This window comes from Mchenga conophoros, linkage group LG6, assembly GCF_057382185.1.
Source record: "Mchenga conophoros isolate Kocher_MC1m ecotype Shallow Benthic linkage group LG6, M_conophoros_male_GT1.1, whole genome shotgun sequence".
NCBI classification, from domain to species: Eukaryota; Metazoa; Chordata; class Actinopteri; order Cichliformes; family Cichlidae; genus Mchenga; species Mchenga conophoros.
In genome coordinates this window covers 34,441,402-34,460,499 of record NC_140531.1, presented here as the reverse complement: position 1 = coordinate 34,460,499, position 19,098 = coordinate 34,441,402, and the positions used below count along the sequence as shown (strand labels likewise).

The following is a 19,098-nucleotide window of genomic DNA, read 5'->3' as shown; positions in this document are numbered from 1 at the left end:
GGTCCAACCCAGTACGAGCATGGTACATCTAATGGTTGTCTGCTGGGTTTATATCGTCTGTTTAGGCAACACCCAGTTGAACAATTTCTGATTATACACCTGCTATTTTCTTTTTGTTGTTTTTTTTTAAGCAAGTTCTTTATTACTCTTGTCATTAGTAGTCTGATTCAAAGGCAAAAATGGTTTCATTGGCTACACTGCTTTCAGTTTGAAAATAGACATTTCTCTACAAAAAAAGTCATTTAATTGTGTTTCCAATTTATGGGTAAAAGAAACATTTCCTGCCGCTGAAGCTTTAAAGATCCTCTCGGAGCCAAATTAGTGCTGAAGGTGTTCAAGTAAGAGACGACTGCAACATCGGTGGAGAGGACGTATTGTTTGTCATATGTTTTTATGATCACCCTGAAAAAAATCAACAAGTTGAAACACATTACAAATAAAATATAAATGAAGTGTTGCTGAACTTGCTCCATGCACCTTGTTTGCAGATGAAGTCGTGCCAGGAACTTCTTAAAAGCTCGGCTCTCATTACATTCTGCTGCATGAATGTAATGCACATCATAATCTGGACAGGTGACACCCTCTTAAGCACTGTTTCAGCACCTTTTTTTTTTTTTAAAAAAAAAAACAAGTAATCCGAGCCAGACCCATCAATCATATTTCAGTAGTTTAATGATTTTTGCTTTTGCATAGCAACTGTGTGATTTTTAGTTTCCTCCTCACCATCGTTACTATGCCCATATAGAAAATATATTAACACTTTCATTAAACTATTCAATGAAAACAGATACATCATGCACACAATATGCACAATTATAATAAATGTGAGTGGTGAGCTCCATAAGAACACAGAGAACAGATAAGAACTGATAATATGTAAGATTATTGCTTTGATTTCAAACTTAAAGCTATCCTCTGTTATAGGACAAGAGTGATTAGAGAGAGTGTGTGATACTTTACAACATTTAAGAGTTATTCCATTTGTTCCACGTCTGTATAACCGGTGCCTCTGTCTCACTTTAGTGTGTAAACACATGCAATAGAGAAATATTGTAATAGTCATAATTTAGAAAGAACGTCATCAAATTTTAAAATCGCAGCTGCTTGTGCATATCTGCTGCTTTCTTGAGGAAACTGTTCATTAGCACTTTTTGTTTTCGTCAGACTGCAACATGGCGTACCTTTAACGCTTTCATTCGTATGTGTAGTATAAAAAATAAAATCTCACATTTCCCACAAGTCAAGTAATTTTGCATCAACGCTTGACTCATTCTGCTCAGTCTATTCATTAAAAGTATTTTAGAAAATGTGTGTTTGGGGTCGGTATCTTTAGGTCACTGCTACTTGAACCTTGGACCGCTGTTGAAGCTCAGAAAATTCATCCACGCTGGCGATGAGCTGCATTTGAGCCGAGAGCTCCAAACAGGTGGGAAATCTGTTTTCTGTCTATGTCCACCAATGCTTAGATCACATTATCAAACATGTGCATGGACTGCATGATGTTCCCATCCTGAAAAAGAAAAAAGAATTCTGTATTTTCAGCAGCTGTGGATGTGTAGCTGCACTGCTGTTTGAAACAGATATTATTATTAACCTTCTGACACGTCTCAAGGAACTCATCCATCGTGACCACTCCATCGTTGTTCTTGTCCATTTTCTGGAAAAATGCAACAAGTTACAAATGATGATTTAACTTTTAAGTAACTAAATGACTTCATTCATGACCCCAGTCATAAATGAGGGGATGTGCAGATGTGACATTTGTAATTATAAAATCTACCTCTCTTACAACCTTTCACAGTTTTTACAGGCTCTGACCCATTTGTGCTGAAAAAAAATAATGGAAAGTTCTGTGACATAATTAATAACAGCCAACCTTGTTACGGTCTATCATGACCCTATATTTAACCGAATAAATATAGCAATATGGCAAACACAAATAGGAACATTAACTATGAAAGTTTAAAATGTATTGACCTCATTCTCCAAGTTTAGTTTTACCAGGTGCTAAAAGTTCTTTCACATATTTGCAAAATCCTTTAAAACCTGCATTGTTTACATTTGTGTTTGTGAGCCAACTAGACATTTCTGGAAATGCTCCAGTCTTGCAGGACAAAAATTATTTTACCAGATGACACAAAAAACAGGGATTGGCCTAAAAAAATCTATGTTCTATAGTAACTCTAGGGGGTAGCTTAAGTAGCCCAAACATCATAGCTCAGGCTTTCTCAGTTGGTGTGAAGTCCATTCTACCTCGTTGCCTTTGAAAAACCAGTCGACATTTCAAAGGGACTCAGAAACAGTAATGGAAGCTGGGGCTGCCACTATGGATCATCAATGAATTCCTTTCAGCAGGTCCTCCCATAATCATTGACGTCAGGGTTTTTTGTTGGGTTTTTTTGCAGCTTTCTGGCACTGCCAACCGCCCATTTTCAGTGGAAGTCCATGGAACATGTTCTAGTTTAATCACCACTACCAAATTGCTGAAAAGGTGGATTCCTGCTTATTTATGTTGTGCACAGGAATGAAGATACGCCTTCACCTGCCATCACTCACATGCAGGCAGGTGACACCATGCTTCCCAGTAATCGAGAGTGGGCTGTAACTTGGTAAGATATACAGCAATCTATTGAAAATAGTTCTGGTTTTATTAGATCTGAGTTAAGCTTTTGAAAATGTGGATCACACAATCTTATTGAATAAGTCTCATCAGGCAGTGGGTGTGTCTGGATCAGCATTAGACTGGGTAAATGCTGCTTCATAGACAAAAGTTTTTTTGTTACTATCATCGGTTTAAACCCAGAAACGGCTGCTTCGAGATGTGTTGTTCCACAGGGATCTGTTTTCTGAGCTACACTGTTTAGCTTCAAATTTTTTGCCTTTTGGACGATTATTCATCATTTAAAAGCCCAATTTAGAAATAAAACATGTCTTTAAGTTGGGTTATTTTTGTGTGTATGAAGCAGAGCAAAAGCAAAATATTCAAATTCATAGATATCCACTCTCTGACGAAGCTGGCTGTTTAACCCACAGCTCCACATTTACACTAATGGGCACAACAGTGACACAGTAGATAAAGTAAATGCTTTACCCATCACTTTCAGTACATTCTGACTCACTTTGAGTTCAGTGTTGGAGATGTGTGATGTGTGATCTGATTATTTGTGAGTTTTTACCTGAAAGAAGCTGTCAACATGCTCTTTTGGTGCACTATCTTTCATGTGGGGGTATGTATACTTCCCCATCATGTCATAGATGGAGTGCATTATTTCTGTCATCTCCTGGAAGAACAGACAGAAGGAAAATAAATATGAAAAAGACATGAGCTGCCAATGTAATAAAAAGAAAAAAACAGGCAGTGATTGGTTGGTTTACCTCTCTGGTGATGCAGCCGTCCTTGTTGATATCATACAGATTAAAGGCCCAGTTGAGTTTATCAGTGATGGAGCCTCTCAGGATGATGGACAGACTTATAACAAAGTCCTACAGCAGGGAAAGAAAACAGGCACTAAAAGTGAAGACCACAATAAAGACAAAAAAGGCACAGACAAAACTTTTCAATATTTGCTGCATTGATACTATGTTTTATGTTTTTTCAGTTCCAACCCTGTGTTACTGACACCCACAGAGTTTCACCAACAGAGTGAAATCATTTTAAAAAGTAATGAGATTTATACAAGATGTGCACCAAGAACAAAGCTTTATGCTGCTTTCTTCCAAACTCTAAGAAAAAGTATAATCAAACTACACAGCATAGATAAAGAAAAGGACAGTAAAGAAGATGAAAAAGGAAAAGGGAAAACATCTCTGTGAGCTGCAGGGAATGAAAGGAGGCTTTGAGGTGTGTATCTCACCTCAAAGTTGACCGAGCCATTGTTCTGTGTGTCAAAGGCTTCAAACAAGAAATGCGCATACATACTTGAATCTGCAAAAGAGAATATAAGAAAGCAAGTTACTGTAACTGTGCAGCAGTCACGTCAATGATTTTGTGTAATGACAGCCTAAACTGACAGAAACAGAAAAATATTAGAGACATTAAAGATGTGGACAGGTAATTAAATGTGCATCAGTTAAGAGGTAATAGTGTTTTGAACTGTGCTGCTCAGTCGTGGGTTGTTTATCGCACTTTGTAAACATGCAAAAACATGCAAATGCATTTTATCTATGCACAAATTATATCAAGCACAGATACACAAAAAGTCTGATTTTAAAATGATTTAATATATGACTGCAGATTCAGTTAAAGCCAGATAAACACATTTAACAAGTATACAAGCACTGTGCAAAAGTCTTGAGCCACCCATCGTATATATTTGGCTGGGAAAATGGGAAATAGATGTAGCAAGTTTTTTAAAAACATGTGCAAACATACCTGGAAGTACAGTGTATGAGACAAAAACAGAGTTTGTGCAATTCTAACCGAAAGTCAGTATTTGGTATGACCTTCAACACAGTCTGAACTCTCCCAGGCAAGCTTTCCTGTAATTGCATTAGTCTTCAGAAATAGTTCCCCAGGCTTTGTGAAGGACTTTCAAAGCTCTTCTGTGGACGTTGGCTGCCTTTTGTTCTGTTCTCTGTCATGACGATCCCACACTTCTTCAGCAATGCCGTGGTCCGTGCTCTGGGGAGGTCAATCAATGACTGATTGTGTTCCATTGTCTGTTTTTCTATTCAGGTAAGCTTTCACAGCACTGGCGGTGTGTTTGGGATCATTGTCATTGTGAAGAATGAAGCTGTTGCCAAGCAGATGCTTTCCAGATGATGGATCAAAATAATTCATAATTCCATAAATTTTGACAAGATCCTCAATAACACTGACTGAAATGCAGCCCCAAACTATGACAGAGCCTCCAGTGTTTTACAGAGAGCTTTAGACAGCCACTGTTGTACCTCTCTCCTGTCCTCTTCTGTACATACTTACTACATTCTGAACCCAAATTTTCACATTTTAGTCCAGTTCTTGTGTAATTTGGACTACCTCAGCCTTTTTTCCCTGTATCACTTCCTCAAGAATGGCTTCTTCACATGCACCATTTCTGATGAAGCTTTGAACAGTATAACGATCAGCAGAAGGGCCAGATGCATCTCTCAGGTCCTGTTTCAGGTCTTTGCTTGATTTTCAGAAAGTGTTCATGTGCTGTAGATTTTTTAAACCAGTCATTTCCAGTCAGCCATCCTTCATGGTTTTAACAAAAAATTGTTCATAGGTCAATGTTAAGTAGCTTTCTTCTGTAAATGCTCAGGACTGAAAAGGAATGAAAAAGCAGCTAATGCCCAAAGAAAAGCTTTGAAAGACCTTCAAAAAACCTGGAGAACTATTGCTGAAGACTGTCAGGGACCTGGATCTGAGGGGCCCAGGGTCCATGAGCAGTGTGGACTCATTATATGTGTTTTTACTGCACTGTGCTGCTGTTCCTGTGCTTCCATGCTTGTATGTAGAGGCCGGTGTGTGTGGGTGCGGCTGGTCCGATAGGCCAGGTGACAGGCACTTTCAGGCCTGGTGGGTGTGGCCCTGCCAGGTGGCTGGCCACACTTGAAGATCATGCCACGCACCTGCAGCTGATCAGCCTCGTCGGGGGAGCTATTTAAGAGTGTGATTGCGCTCTGTTGCGTGAAACTCCATGTCAGTTTTCCTAGTGACCCAAGTTTAGTGAGTGTATTAAAGTTGTAGTGCTGTAGTTAAGTGTCCTGACGGCTGCCTCTGTTATTTCCCCCCAGGAGGAGCGTGGAAAACAAGAGGGCAGTGAGGACGGGTTGTGCGGACACATGGGAGCGGAGAACACCGAGCACGGTTTTTGGGAAGAAGACATGGCACGGGAGTCAGGGGAGCGCACGGGGATTTATTATGTAATATTTACATCACTGTAAATAAACGCACTACATTCATCGCACAAGAGTCCTGCGTTTGGGTCCTCCCTCCCCCTCATCCCCATGGTCTCCCATTGCAGACCGTGACAAAAGACCGCTTAAAAAAACATTAATAATCTGGTGCCTTGGAAGGAAAATATGAGAGGTGGTTCAAGACTTTTGCACAGTATTGTGTATAATTTGACCCTGCTTTTAAAGATGAAAGAAGTGTTTATAACCACAAATGTGTATGTTATTTGTCACTGTCATAGTAAAGCAAAGCTGAAAGTATTATAATTTAAATACATATTTGAATTGAACGCACCTAACCAGTTCAATCCTCAGTGAATACATTGAAGACACATGAGACAGAACATTTCCTCCTACCTAGCTCCTTAGAAAAAAAATTGAATAAAATGTAAAACATGGGATAAAAGGAAGTGAGTGTGACTGACCTCCCTGAGGGAAGAACTGGGAATAGATGCTTTTAAACGTCTCCTCATTCACCACACCACTCGGACACTCCTGTGGAAATCATAAAATTATTATGTGGACCAAAAAAAACCCTTCACACATACTTTCCAATGCACATAAATAGCACAGTAGAGCCACATCATAATTGATGGTTTTCAAGTATTGCGCATTCATTGCAAGAGGAATGATCAATGATTTCCAGGAAACGTTGACTGACATTTTTGAATCCCCGGTAGAGGACCTGCAGCTCTTTTTTGCTGAATTTGGTCTGCTGTACAAGACGGTCAAGGCCCTCAGGTCTGTAACACACTGTCGATAGTTCACCATCTTCAACTATGCTCCCTGCATCGGAGGAATGAAGACAGAAAGGAAACAGTTTCTCTTTGAGCGTCCCTGAAATGACGGAAACTTTAGAGAGGAAAAGGCAAAGAGACTAAAAGAGTAAAAATCAATGTTTTGTTTGTGTTTAATTTAATTGATGTGGTGTGACAAAGTGCGTGTTCTAACACTTGCTTTGATCAACTGAAGAGCTGGAGCCAGAACGACAGCAGGGCAGCAGTTTGAGGAAGCGCTGCTTTAAGGTCTTTTTATTGGGTTTGGATGGAGGATTACCTGGAAAGAACCAGATCAGACCAGAGATTAGAAGCAGACTCAGTGGCCCACAAAGTCAGCGCCATGCTAAATGGATAAAACACTGGGCAAACTAGACTCAAATACTTGAAATCACTTGTCTTGCATAGAAATAAGTTTGCTGACCTGGCTTTGAATCTGTGTGACCCATTACATCTGTTGGGACAGGACCCAGCAGAGTCGAGTCTCAAGTCCGAGCTCCTCTAAGATACAGAAATCAGCTGACAGATTCCTAAATTTTTAACATTATTTAATCTAATTTCTCTTTAGATATGAAAAGAAGTTTGTGTCATTATTTATTTAACTATAAGGTCTCTTTAAATATAAATTAACTGGTTTTTGGAGTCAGCAAACACAGCAACGGATTATCTGTAATACTAACACAGCGCTGCAAGCATTGCTGACAGTGTGGTAAGCATTTAAATAATATAGCACTTTTCTACCTGAGCACTCAAAATGCTTTATACAACATAACATTCACACACAGATTCATACAAGCACCTTTTTCCTTTGTGTAAGTGCTTTCTATCTAATGTTGTTCACACACTGATGGATGCATCAGGAACAACTCAGGGTTCAGTATCTTGCTCAAGGGTACTTTGGCATACAGACTGGAGCAACCGGGGATCAAACCACCAACCTTCAAACTGTAGATAACCCATCCTGCCACCGCAACCCTAAAAACTGAACGGCAATGCTGCCATAATGTTTAGCATGTTTACTGTTTGAGTTTAACATGTTAGAATGCTAACTTTTGTTAATTGTTACTAAAACAAAATAGCCAATAGAAATCTTGGGCAAATTCAAATTGTGATGGTGCTGCTAGGTGAAAACTCAGAGAACAACCAAATTCTTTATGGTTTCAAAAAGCTATCTTCTTCATTATCTTTTAAAACCTCCATATTTTTGACTAACTCATTAAAAAGCTGTAGCATTAATTTAGACGCATTTACCCAAAGTGTGATGTTCCTGTACCGGTGGACCTAAAATAATGCCGGGTGAAGTCAAAGATATCAGAACTACAGAAATCACACAACAGGGTGCTAAGAGAGGAACTGTGCTACTGCACGAGGTACTCCATGTAAGAGCACAGCGAGACAGTGGTGGGGTCACAGTAGGAATGACAGGATTGGGATTATATCAGGGTTCAGCTATGAGCCCCCCTCTTGTTTGTAATGGTGATGGACAGGCAAACAGCAGGAGTCTCTGTTCGAAGATGGCATTGGGATCTGTAGTGAGAGTAGAGAGCAGGTTGAAAAGAGACTTGAGATGTGGAAGTATGCGCTGGAGAGCAGAGGAATGTGGATGACCTTAAATAAACCATTGAAAATCAACAGACAGCACAAAATTGAGGTGAAGAAGAGAGTGTAGGCAGGGTGGAGTGGGTAGAGATGGGTGTCGGGTTTTTTTTTTAACAGAACGGTAGCAGCAAGAGTGAAGGGAAACTTTACAAGACCTGCTATGATGTTTGCGGAGACAGTAACACTAACAATAACACAGCTGGCAGAACTTAAGATGCTAAGGTTTTCTTTGGGTGTGACTGAAATGGACGTGATTAGAAATTAATGTATCAGAAGGAAAGATCAGGTCGAGCGATATGGAGACAAAGTTAGGGAGACGAGGCTGAGATAATTTGGACACCTGCAGAAGAGATATAGTGGAAAAACTGGACAAAGAACAATGAAGGCAGAGCTTCCAGGGCGGAGGAAATGAGGAGGACTACAGAGAAGATTCATGGATGTAGTGATGGAAGAGGAAACTAGGGAAGGTCACATGAAGGTAGATGATCTGCTGTGGCAACCCCTAAAGGAAGCAGCCAGAAGAAGAAGAAGAAAACATATCAGGACTTCTCAATTATTAATTAAGTCGCATGTTTGCGTTCAATTATTCATCTGACAGAATTCAAACTTGTGTGACTAACTGACTCTGAACCATCCCTTAGTCATCTTGCTAAAGGCCCAGGCAGTTTAGGGACCGGCCATAATGCACTGAGAACCTCTCAGTTCCCCTCTTCTTACTTCTAATGCATTTAGATGGCACTTTTGCACGTCATTAACTTTGTTTCTTCTCTCTCCTCCAGTTTATTTGTTGTTCGCTTTGCCCCTTCTCTCTCTTATTGAACCTGCATTTATTGTTTTCATGTCTGTTTTTCACTGTGCCATGCTCCTCTTCCCTAGCTGCTCTTGCACCACACGCCCTCGAGACCGGATCTGCTGAAGACATCTTCTTGCTAAACAAATCCACTGTTAGCAATTTCTATAAACTCTATAATTTTGTAGCGATATGACTTTGCAATATAAAGTTAATTGGTTAATTACTAATGCTGTAATTTGGTGTTATATGAATACAACTGAATTGAATTGTTAAAGGCTCTTGATTGTGTTAAGCTTGTTTAGTAGATTTTAGCCTCTTTTCCAAAGCCAGACACAGAAATATTATATTAACCCAAAATAAGCCAAGGACAAGCAGAAAGTGGATAGGAGGGGATGGAGAAATCTATTCTGACATTTACTTCCTTTGCTCTGCTTGCTGCTTTTTTCTGCTTTCTTCTCTTATCTTTTTTTCCAGCAACGACTTTCTGAACTTTAACTTTTGTCTTAGAGTTTTCTCAGACAAACCAAGTTTATTTTGTGTAATACAATATCACATGTAAAGTTTTACAGACTTATAAACATCAAGACAAAATAAAACAAAGTCAAATAAAACCATTAAAACATTTAAAATATGCAAATATACTATGATAAAAAAATATATTAAAAAAGCTATGAAACCCTGCAAAGACGGTGAAATAAGAAAGAAGTAGACAGAAACATAAAGAAAGAAAACAATCTTAGAAATAACTGAAGCAGAAGAAAGTGACGCTAATGAAGGAAAGCGTCCTCTACTTGTTAACTAGTTTACTAACATAGTGGTAAGGCTGTGGTACCATGAAAACAGACATTCATATTACTGGTTAAATATAACATTAAAGAAAATTTTAAAACATTCTTGGAAGCGCTTAGATTTATTATAAGTTGTGATAAAAACGGGATGATTAAAGGTCTAAAAATTAAAGTAGTTCTGTAGTCGCCAGAGAAAAAGTTTTTTTCTGCCACCAGAGGGCAGTGGTGCGTTTAAGATTGTGAAGGGCCTCCAAGTCAAATAAAGGGTGAACAAACGTGTGCAGTCAGCAGCAGCAGTGAATGGCTTGAGATCAGACACAAAAAGAACTGCAGACATACACACAGTCCTATTGAGCCAAACACTGGAAACAGCAGAGGAAATTAAAAAATAAGGTGTTTAAATAATGATGATGATGATCATGATGATGGAACAACAAATAAAACTGTTTAACCTGTAAACTTTTTATTCACAATAAAGAGAAACCTATGAACCCACAAACATCAGTCGCTGTTAGCGGATGCTGCAAATATGAAATATAAGACCCTTTGCACGTGCAAAACAAGCAAGGTGTAAATTGCAGTAATACATCCAAAGTATTAAAATGCACAGTGAAACTCTTTTCCTTTTTTGCCTGTAGAAGCAAGCTTTTGTCTTCTTTAAGCAATTACTGTAGCTCCCAGGGTGGCAGTAACTGTTCAGTGCACTTATCATGAACATCAGTGACAGTGGATGCTGAGGATATATCAATCAAACTATCAAATACAGCAGCTGCATGACCATGGAAAAACAAACAAAGCTTTATACAGCCTTTCACACAAATGCACACACACACACACTCGCGCTGCATGAAAAACACCTCAGATTTGTGATTGAATGTGGCAAAATTATAAATGACTTTTAAAAAAGCACAAAATAAACTGTAAAAGGAACAGAAAGGCTCCTTTTTTCAGGGCATTTCAGGCCACGAATACTTCCTAAGTTATTAAAAACCCATCTGAGGGAATCTGTTTGATGTGACTGTTTTACACACAAACAACACTGGAGGTTGTTCTTGCATAAAAAACAGCTACTAAATGAGCTGAAGCACGCTTTATGCTGCTTTTGTGAGTTCACAGGTTCATAAACATTAGCGGGACATTGTGTCATGATTTGATTCGTTCACACAGTTGGAAGATGAGCAAAAGCAACAAAGCATACCTGATTAATTATTAAGCAACTGTTCACCTGTCCCATACGTGTTGCAAATGAGCACCATATATCTGCAGGGGGTAGCTGGAGTTATGGATGAACAAAACTGAACAGCTATTTCAGCCGATGTTGACATTTCACAGTACCCAGCAGCTATTTGTCAGTTCAAGAGACCCTTATGGGTGACTTTGATCGCGTAAATCAATTTGAATAAATGCAGTCCTCTGGGGTAGATCAATGTTCGCTTTCCCATCGTTATAACTATCTTTACAGCCTCTTTCACCCTTTGGTATAACTACATTTACAGCCTCTTTGAGCCATCATTGTAACTATTTAAAGCCTCTTTCATCCACTGTTTCAAAAAGCACACAGGGGGGAAAGTAAGATTCACTGAAAGAACGAAATTAAAAGTTTCTGAAGGCCAAGCTGAAGATATTTCTCGGCAAGTTTTACTCATAAAAGGTCAATAACTTTCTCAGAAACCTTGAGCAGATTTTAAAGCTTTTGATGGGCCTGACGATTAGGCTTTTGATGAGCTGGATCAGGGAGATGACAAAAAACATTGAAGTGGTTGAAAATATTGACTTTGGAGTTCAATTTAATCATGAAGTGAAAGACTTAAATCTTCAAAAGGAGATTCTGATGATTTTACTTATAAAAAATGTATTTTCTATTATTATTGCATGGGGGGGGGGGGGGGGGGGGAGGAGGAGGACAAACCCTGAGAGACAATACACAACCTGTGACCTAAGTATCAGTATATCTTTCACCGATTCTTAAAAATCTTTTACAGTTCATTATAAAAGCTTAATTAATCTCTAAAGTAAAAATAATAATAATTGGCAAAAGGTGAGTTAAACCAACAACTGTGTGTCATTTAACTGTAAGCATTTCATGCTGACTTTAGGAGGCCATGACAGCCTATGCACTAAATGAACATTTGTAAGCTAATGTTGCCAGGGGCAACAGCTCCTGTACTTACAATAATCCCCCAGAAGGACGCAGTTCAGATTATAGATGTCCATTTCATGAAAAAGAACTGACACACGCAAACATACTTAAGTTTGCTCACTCGGGGCTGACAGCATGAGCTCTGCAGTGATCATATCAATAGTTTTATCTCATGACAGGCTTTTATTTTGAAATGAAATGTGTAAGTGTTGTATATTATAGATGGCTTCAGGTGATATTTTGATCCTTGAGTATTGTATAAAAAATGTCTGAAAATGATGCCACTTTTCTCATTCAAGCACACAAACATACATATCACAAGCATGTTTGTTCACTCGAGGAAATTATTCTGTCACACGACCATAAGCTGTATATAAAAGACATAAACAGCCTTTTTCCGCTTTTGTGTTTTGTAGTGAGGCTCATAATTTTAAAAATAAATATTATGCTGTGTTCAATAAGACTGAAGCTGGTGACTGAATCCATAAACCCATCAGTAAAACAGTCACGGAGGTCACAGTATAAGGGAACCAAAGGGTAACTTTTATATAAGAAAACATCAGTGTTCAACCAAAGGACTCAGCCGCTTCTGGCCAAATAATGCAGGTTCGGGGCCCTTTTATAATGCCTATACTTTTCAGACCAAGAAGCTGTTTTCATCTTTTAGTGAAGATAAACCTTTCAATCACTCCTTGGTGGCTGACTAAAGTGTAGGTCAGAAACCCCATCAGCTCCATGTTAGTGGATGGGATGTGGGTAAAACTAAAACATTAAAGTGCAGCTCAGACAAATGTTTCCCAAGGTTTATTTCTGTCATTTCAGATATTTTTATCATGATAGTGTAGGCTGAGGAGTTTATTAAAATTAGTTCTTTGAGGCTATAAAATTGGATATGATTACATGGTGGACATACTATGAATGTTTCATATTTCGGTACATCTTTATAGCCAGTCTGTAATTACAACACTCACGAAAATATTAGTCCCAAATTATGACTAAGGTTAAGATTGAAACATGACATCTTCCTACCAAAACCTACGAATTTAATTAATAAACATGTAGAAAGTTGTGAAAACTGCTCCTGGCCTTTTGGGTTTGAATGTATTAATTAAGCACATTATGTGTTCATCAGTGAGCTTTAACACTGATTATCTTAACTTTGGACAAAGGGCTAAATGTTCACAGTTTTTATGTTGAGGTACCAAGTCCATCCATCCATCAATCAGTCACAGAGTGGATTTGTTTCTAACCTAGTAAAGTCTCGAGTTCTCTTTATTTCATGATCTTCTAGGTGAGTTTACTTCCTTGTGTTCCTTCTATTCTATATTTATTACAATCTTTAGGATTAGCTTTGTGTTTTAGTTCCAGTTACTGTTTGGTATTTATGTAGTGCATGATTTCTGCCTTGATTTCTTTAAATTCCACAGTGATCCTGATTCTTGGTCATATTTTGAACCTTTGGTTTCCTTCTGTATGGGATGAGTTTGTATGAATATCCCAGTCTTTCTAGCAGCTTTTGTGGAATTGTGATTCGTGCCACCTTTTTGCCTTCTCATGGTTTTTCCAGGTTTGTGGTGTCTGTGTTTGAGCCTTTGAATAAAGCTCATCTTTTGTTTCATTACTGGTCTGCATTTGGGTCCACTTTTTGAACTGAATTCTGATAAATCCATCCATTTTCTTAACAGCTTATTCAATCCAGGGTCATGGGGGCACTGGAGCCTATTTCAGCTGACTTTGGATGAGAGATCGGGTGCACAGAGGACAAGTCGCAAGCCCATCATAGCAAGCTGCTTCCAAGAATTTCATATGCAATCTAAGCAGATTTCCCAAACCATCAACCAATGCCTTTTTAACGGTGTTTTTCTGTGACATCATGGTTTAACTGTCCCACAGAAGCAGGCAGCCTGTACTACTGTAATAAGTGTAGTGCACAAAGGAATGTGTATCTATAATGCATGAACCAAGAAGTAAACAACATGAGGATTTCAGCAGCTTTACAGAAGAACGGTTGGACATAAAGACCATGTAGTGTTCAGTGTGAATTTTATCTGATGAATATTTCAAATACACTTTAATATAATTTTCCATAAGCATATGTTGCTGTTAGACAAAAACCATGGAGATGAAAGGAAGAGGCTTCGGGCTCTGCTTCACTGTTTAATAAAACACTTTGTTTGTGTCTTCTAAACACCTCTTAAAACCTCATGCACCTGTTCTCTGTTTGTTTAACCTGCTGCTGAGTGCATATCACACCTGCTATTGAGACAGCAACTATCAGCTATGAAATAAACTGTCATCTGTATAACATCTATCTCATACAGTACTTTAGAAACATCATATAAAAAACTAAATGGTGCTGCTATGTGCACCATATTAAAGGGGTTATTTTTACACATTTATGTGGTTATTTTTAAAGGAAAGGACTATTTAGGGAAGCTGTCAGAAAAATGACAGGCCAGCCTGCCAAAGCAAAGAGAGACCTGCGCGTGTGATCTCTAAAGAGGATTGTGTTTGCAAGCACTCGTGAGAAAAATAAACCAGTGAAATGTCTGAAAGAGAGAAGAGCCTCACTGATCTAATTAGGCTACGAACACTCACACTGCTAGATGTAATTTTAGGTGACGAGAGCCTGTTTTGCAATATTTTTCTGTTCTCTTGCTTTTCACCTTCAAGGCCTACGACCAGTGTGATTATCTAAACTACAGTAAATCCACATTGAGATTTTTATCATCCTAACTACTCATTAGCATTACTTTGTTCATATAAACAAATCTTTGTTTTCTTTTTTCTTTTCAAATTAATGTGTTTGTTCATTTTTCACTCCTTCAGCTAGTCTGAGAAGAATCGTGTTGCTATGCTGTAACCAATTAATGGCACTGATGTTTGAGGAACAAAGTCATTGAACCATTATGTCAATTATTTAATAGTAAGGTGGGGAAAGTGCCCAGATAAAAGCAGACCGGCATGATGGTGATGTCTTCTGACTGCTGCTTGTTTAGAAAACTGAAAACAAGAAGAAAAGAAACACAGCTGAAAACCTAAAGATAGGCGTGTGGCTGTTGCCAAATTTCTACAGTGATTAATAATGATTTCTGATTAATTTTCTGTCCATTAGTTAAATTATTAATTGATCAGTAGCACGGGGCCACAGAAGGGACTGCTTTCAGTTAAATTTATAGCTAATGGCTCAAATAATACCACTATTGCTATTATTTACCCATCTTTTATTTCACATACAGTCAATTAGTTGTAAATCAAACACTAACTTCTTTACGTTAACTCCATTTATTATTTACATTGTAACACATTTTCTTCTTGCTGAGCCATTCATATGGAACATTATTTATCTTATTATTATTATTAGTAGTAGTAGTAGTAGTATTATAGTTCCAACTAAAAAATAATCAACATATGATGGCGACCTGACATTTTTAGATCTATTAGTTCACATTCTTATTATCAAAAAGTGGGGAGATGGTGTAAAGTTCATTTCAAAGGAAAATACCTGTGAGATCAGACTCTGAATAATTAATCAGATCATGCTGCTGTTTGGGGGAGCTGTAGAGCAGGGAGTTCACGTGCACAGACACTCACTAATTGTTTGATTGTGGTTTGTTAAAAGTCCCACAGTCGAATATCAATGAGCCGAAGTCCTCCGTCAAACCAAAACTTTCATCGCCGCAGTGAAGGCGCACTTCTTAGTGGAGATTTGAGCCAGGCCAGCGCCAAATCATTAAAAAATACTATTAAAACAAAGAAAGGCAAGAGTGACATGACGACACGCCTACCTGTGAGTGGGTCGTAAGATCTGTCCAGCTCTCTGGAGTCTGACAAACTCTGATCCTGACTCGTGGATTTCATGCTTCCCTCCCTCTCAGTTCTTTTCGGATCACCAAGCTGAACCTGCAGGATCTGTGCGAGCCGCAGTTTATCTACGACTTCAGCGCATTCACTCCCGATTGCATGTCACTTTTCTATGAGCATCAGTCAGTGTGGGCTGCAAATAAATGAACGACGGAGAAGCAAAAGTCCGCGCAAAGCTCGTCTGTCTGCTCCCTGCACTCCCAACTACAACTCTCTCTTCTTCGCGCTTATCAACAGCGCAGCGTCCACAGTTTGAAGGACTTCAGTGGATCTGAGGTTCAAATGTACTGCTGACTTTAATTTTCTGCCAAACATCCAAAGTCCGCCTGCCAGCTGGAGCGTGTACAGGTGTCCTTTCAAAGACGCGAACAGAGAGAGAGAGAGGTAAACCATCAAAGCTGGGAGGAGTGATGAAGCAAAAGAGGGAGTGGCACAGCAGAGGGATGTGGGAGTGTGTACCTACTAATCTATGCCTGGCTCTCTGATGGATGGTCTCACCTTGGACTTGAGCCGCTCGGCATCCTAATACTTGCGGATCAATATCCTGTCAGCTTCACGTCCTTGGGTTGGCTCAGCAGAGTAAAAGAATGACTCACTCGTATTTTTTCAAGGTAGAAAAAATATTTGAATATTATCTCCATGAATGCGCACCATGGAGACACCATGCTATAGCTGCTTTTTGTAGACTGTAGAGGCACTCTTTCATAAAGTTGCATCTCTGTGAGGGTGTAGCTTTTACAGCTGTGCTTTGAGCTGAATATCAGAGGTGGAACAAAGAGGTGGATGAACCTCTGGCCACCTATATAAACAGCACTGAAGCCTATTTGAGCAATATGCACATACAACTGGAATTACATGCAGCAACTAGTGTTTCTCAAACCAAACTTTTCTCTGTTACCCACATGGCAAATTTGAATTTTGAGGTTTATCAAAAAATATTAGACTCAAAACATGTAGACAAATGTACTGATTTTCAGCGGGTATAATATTTTTATGGTTCCCATCTCACCAGCGTAGAAGAACTTGCACTAAACAGAACCAAAGTAAACCAGAATATTGGACAAACGGAAACTCTTTACCTGATAATAGTAACATCCAAGGACTTTTTTTTTTATTTTTTGCAAATTTCTTGTTTTCAGATTTTTCTCTTCTTCAGGCTAAAAATAAGAAATACTCAAGACCCGGTGCCACATAACTCGAAGTTTTTGGGCTCATAATAAAACTAGAATGGGAGCTTTACAGCTTTATAGTCGTTTCCACATGAAAAGCAGCACTTTTCATGATTAGCAAATGGACTTTTGCCTTTGAATTCTCTCATACAGAGAGTGATGTAAGTGAGAATACCTTTTCCAGGAAAAGCTGAAATAATCCTTGTTGGGGATAAATGGTGTAGTAGAGCTTCTTTAAAGACCAGCCAGCGAGAGAGGGATTATTGTGTCCCCAGTCAGAAGACTGATGGGGAGGGGAGAAAATATCTATCAGCTGCTGCAAAAAGAGGAAAGCGCAAGGCAAAGGTAGGACACAAAGAGAGGTCTGGTGAAGCAAAAAATATCAAACAGAGGGATGGTGGCGCATCTGAAGAGGAGGCTGAAGCAACAGAAGGAACACAGACATGAAAGAGAAATAGGAGAAGACGGAGGTAACACAGTGGAGAGGTATTTGAATATATTATGCGCCTGGGGACTGTTAAATCTCGCAGTATTGATGGTGTTTATCTCCCACAGGGGTTTACAGAGACATTTAGCACCTCTGCAGGCTGGAAAGTGGAGCCGACAGATAACCAATAATGAGCTCTGATTGATGCCTGGAGTTATGCACAGTGCAGGTGGCAAGCAACACACACACACACACATGCATGCAGATACAGTAAAAGTATGCAGGACAATCCGGCAACAAGTACAAGCTTCCAGAGAAAAGGACAAAAAAGTGGTGCCGCATGACGTAAGGAGTTGTGCGCCTGCTCACATGTATCTCCACAACTCAGTCTGAGTTGATCTTGTGTTTTCTGCAGATACAAGAACACACAAATAAAGAAATAGGGTTGACAGAGGGAGTTCAGCCAAGACAAAGTAGGCAATCTCCCCTCAGATGAATATTTGATGAGAAGGGCGATATGCCTAAATGAAACATTATAAATACGCTGCAGCATTAATGGGTTGTCACAGTAAAATACCCGGGCTTGGATCAATCCGACCGTCTAAGCCATCGTCAGTGCAGACACGAACACACACTGTAGAGATTATATCAGGGAGTTAATATAGTGCCCAGTATATAATGCTGACAAATGTATCAGGGGGTTTCATGTAGATTAATATCAGGGGACTGTAGTATAGCTGGTTAAATATTATGTCACTCTTTCCATAGCACTCACAGGGGCAAATACTGTGAGTATCCCCAGTATATACAAAACCACATCATTATCTCAGGAACAGGTTAAACTAACATAATACGTGTCCATAAGAGGCTTGTCATTGTGTTTTTTCTTGCTCACAGCTTTAATTAGGTGTATGAGCAGCAGCTGAAGACATTTTTATACAAACGGGCTTTTAATTAATTTTAACTTGTACAGTGGGGCAAAAAAGTATTTAGTCAGCCACCGATTGTGCAAGTTCCCCCACCTAAAATGATGACAGAGGTCAGTAATTTGCACCAGAGGTACACTTCAACTGTGAGAGACAGAATGTGAAAAAAAAAAATCCATGAATTCACATGGTAGGATTTGTAAAGAATTTATTTGTAAATTAGGGTGGAAAATAAGTATTTGGTCACCTCAAACAAGGAAAATCTCTGGCTCTCACAGACCTGTAACGTCTTCTGTAAGAAGCTTTTCTGTCCCCCACTCTGTTACCTGTATGAATGGCACCTGTTTGAACTCATCATCTGTATAAAAGACACCTAATAAAATAAGTCCTTATGTTGTAAAATAAAATAAAATAAAATCACCTGCCAAATCTCTGCTAGTTGCACAACAACAGTGGGGTGCTGGGGTCACCATCGTCTCCTCAAAGGTAGCTGTGACTCTTTAACTGCTTGGTGTTATTAATGGTAAGTGCTTCTTTCTATTTTAACTTCCACTCATACAAATCAACTCAATAGTTTTCAATTTTAGGCCCAAATGTGATGCAATATTTATGCGTTTTGAGGCAACAGTCACTTTCCTTTCTATTCTAACCGGCCCTAAACACAAACAAACCTGAAAATGCTCAACATGAATAACAGGGGCGAGCAACATTTCCTGTTTCCACAGTGCCATCATTACTC

At 39.0% G+C, this 19,098-nt stretch overlaps 1 protein-coding gene across 1 annotated transcript; it reads right to left on the bottom strand.

Moving 5' to 3' along the window:
- Positions 1 to 662: 662 nt before the first annotated feature.
- LOC146573109 (A-type potassium channel modulatory protein KCNIP2-like) lies at positions 663 to 16,254 on the bottom strand. Its single transcript, XM_085277692.1, has 9 exons — positions 15,762 to 16,254; positions 6,831 to 6,933; positions 6,539 to 6,659; positions 6,303 to 6,372; positions 3,855 to 3,925; positions 3,376 to 3,483; positions 3,177 to 3,281; positions 1,595 to 1,657; positions 663 to 1,510 (listed from the first exon to the last, which is right to left on the bottom strand). The coding sequence occupies exons 1-9, from the start codon at positions 15,832 to 15,834 to the stop codon at positions 1,463 to 1,465; spliced, it is 762 nt and encodes a 253-aa protein (XP_085133818.1). The 5' UTR covers positions 15,835 to 16,254; the 3' UTR covers positions 663 to 1,462.
- Positions 16,255 to 19,098: the final 2,844 nt, after the last annotated feature.

Coding starts and splice junctions, on each gene's coding strand:
- LOC146573109 (XM_085277692.1), bottom strand. CDS start 15,834: ATGAAATCCACGAGTCAGGATCAGAGTTTGTCAGACTCCAGAGAGCTG. Junction 3,282..3,375: donor ACGGCTGCATCACCAGAGAG/GTAAACCAACCA, acceptor CTGTTCTTCCAG/GAGATGACAGAAATAATGCA. Junction 1,511..1,594: donor TCCTTGAGACGTGTCAGAAG/GTTAATAATAAT, acceptor TTTCTTTTTCAG/GATGGGAACATCATGCAGTC.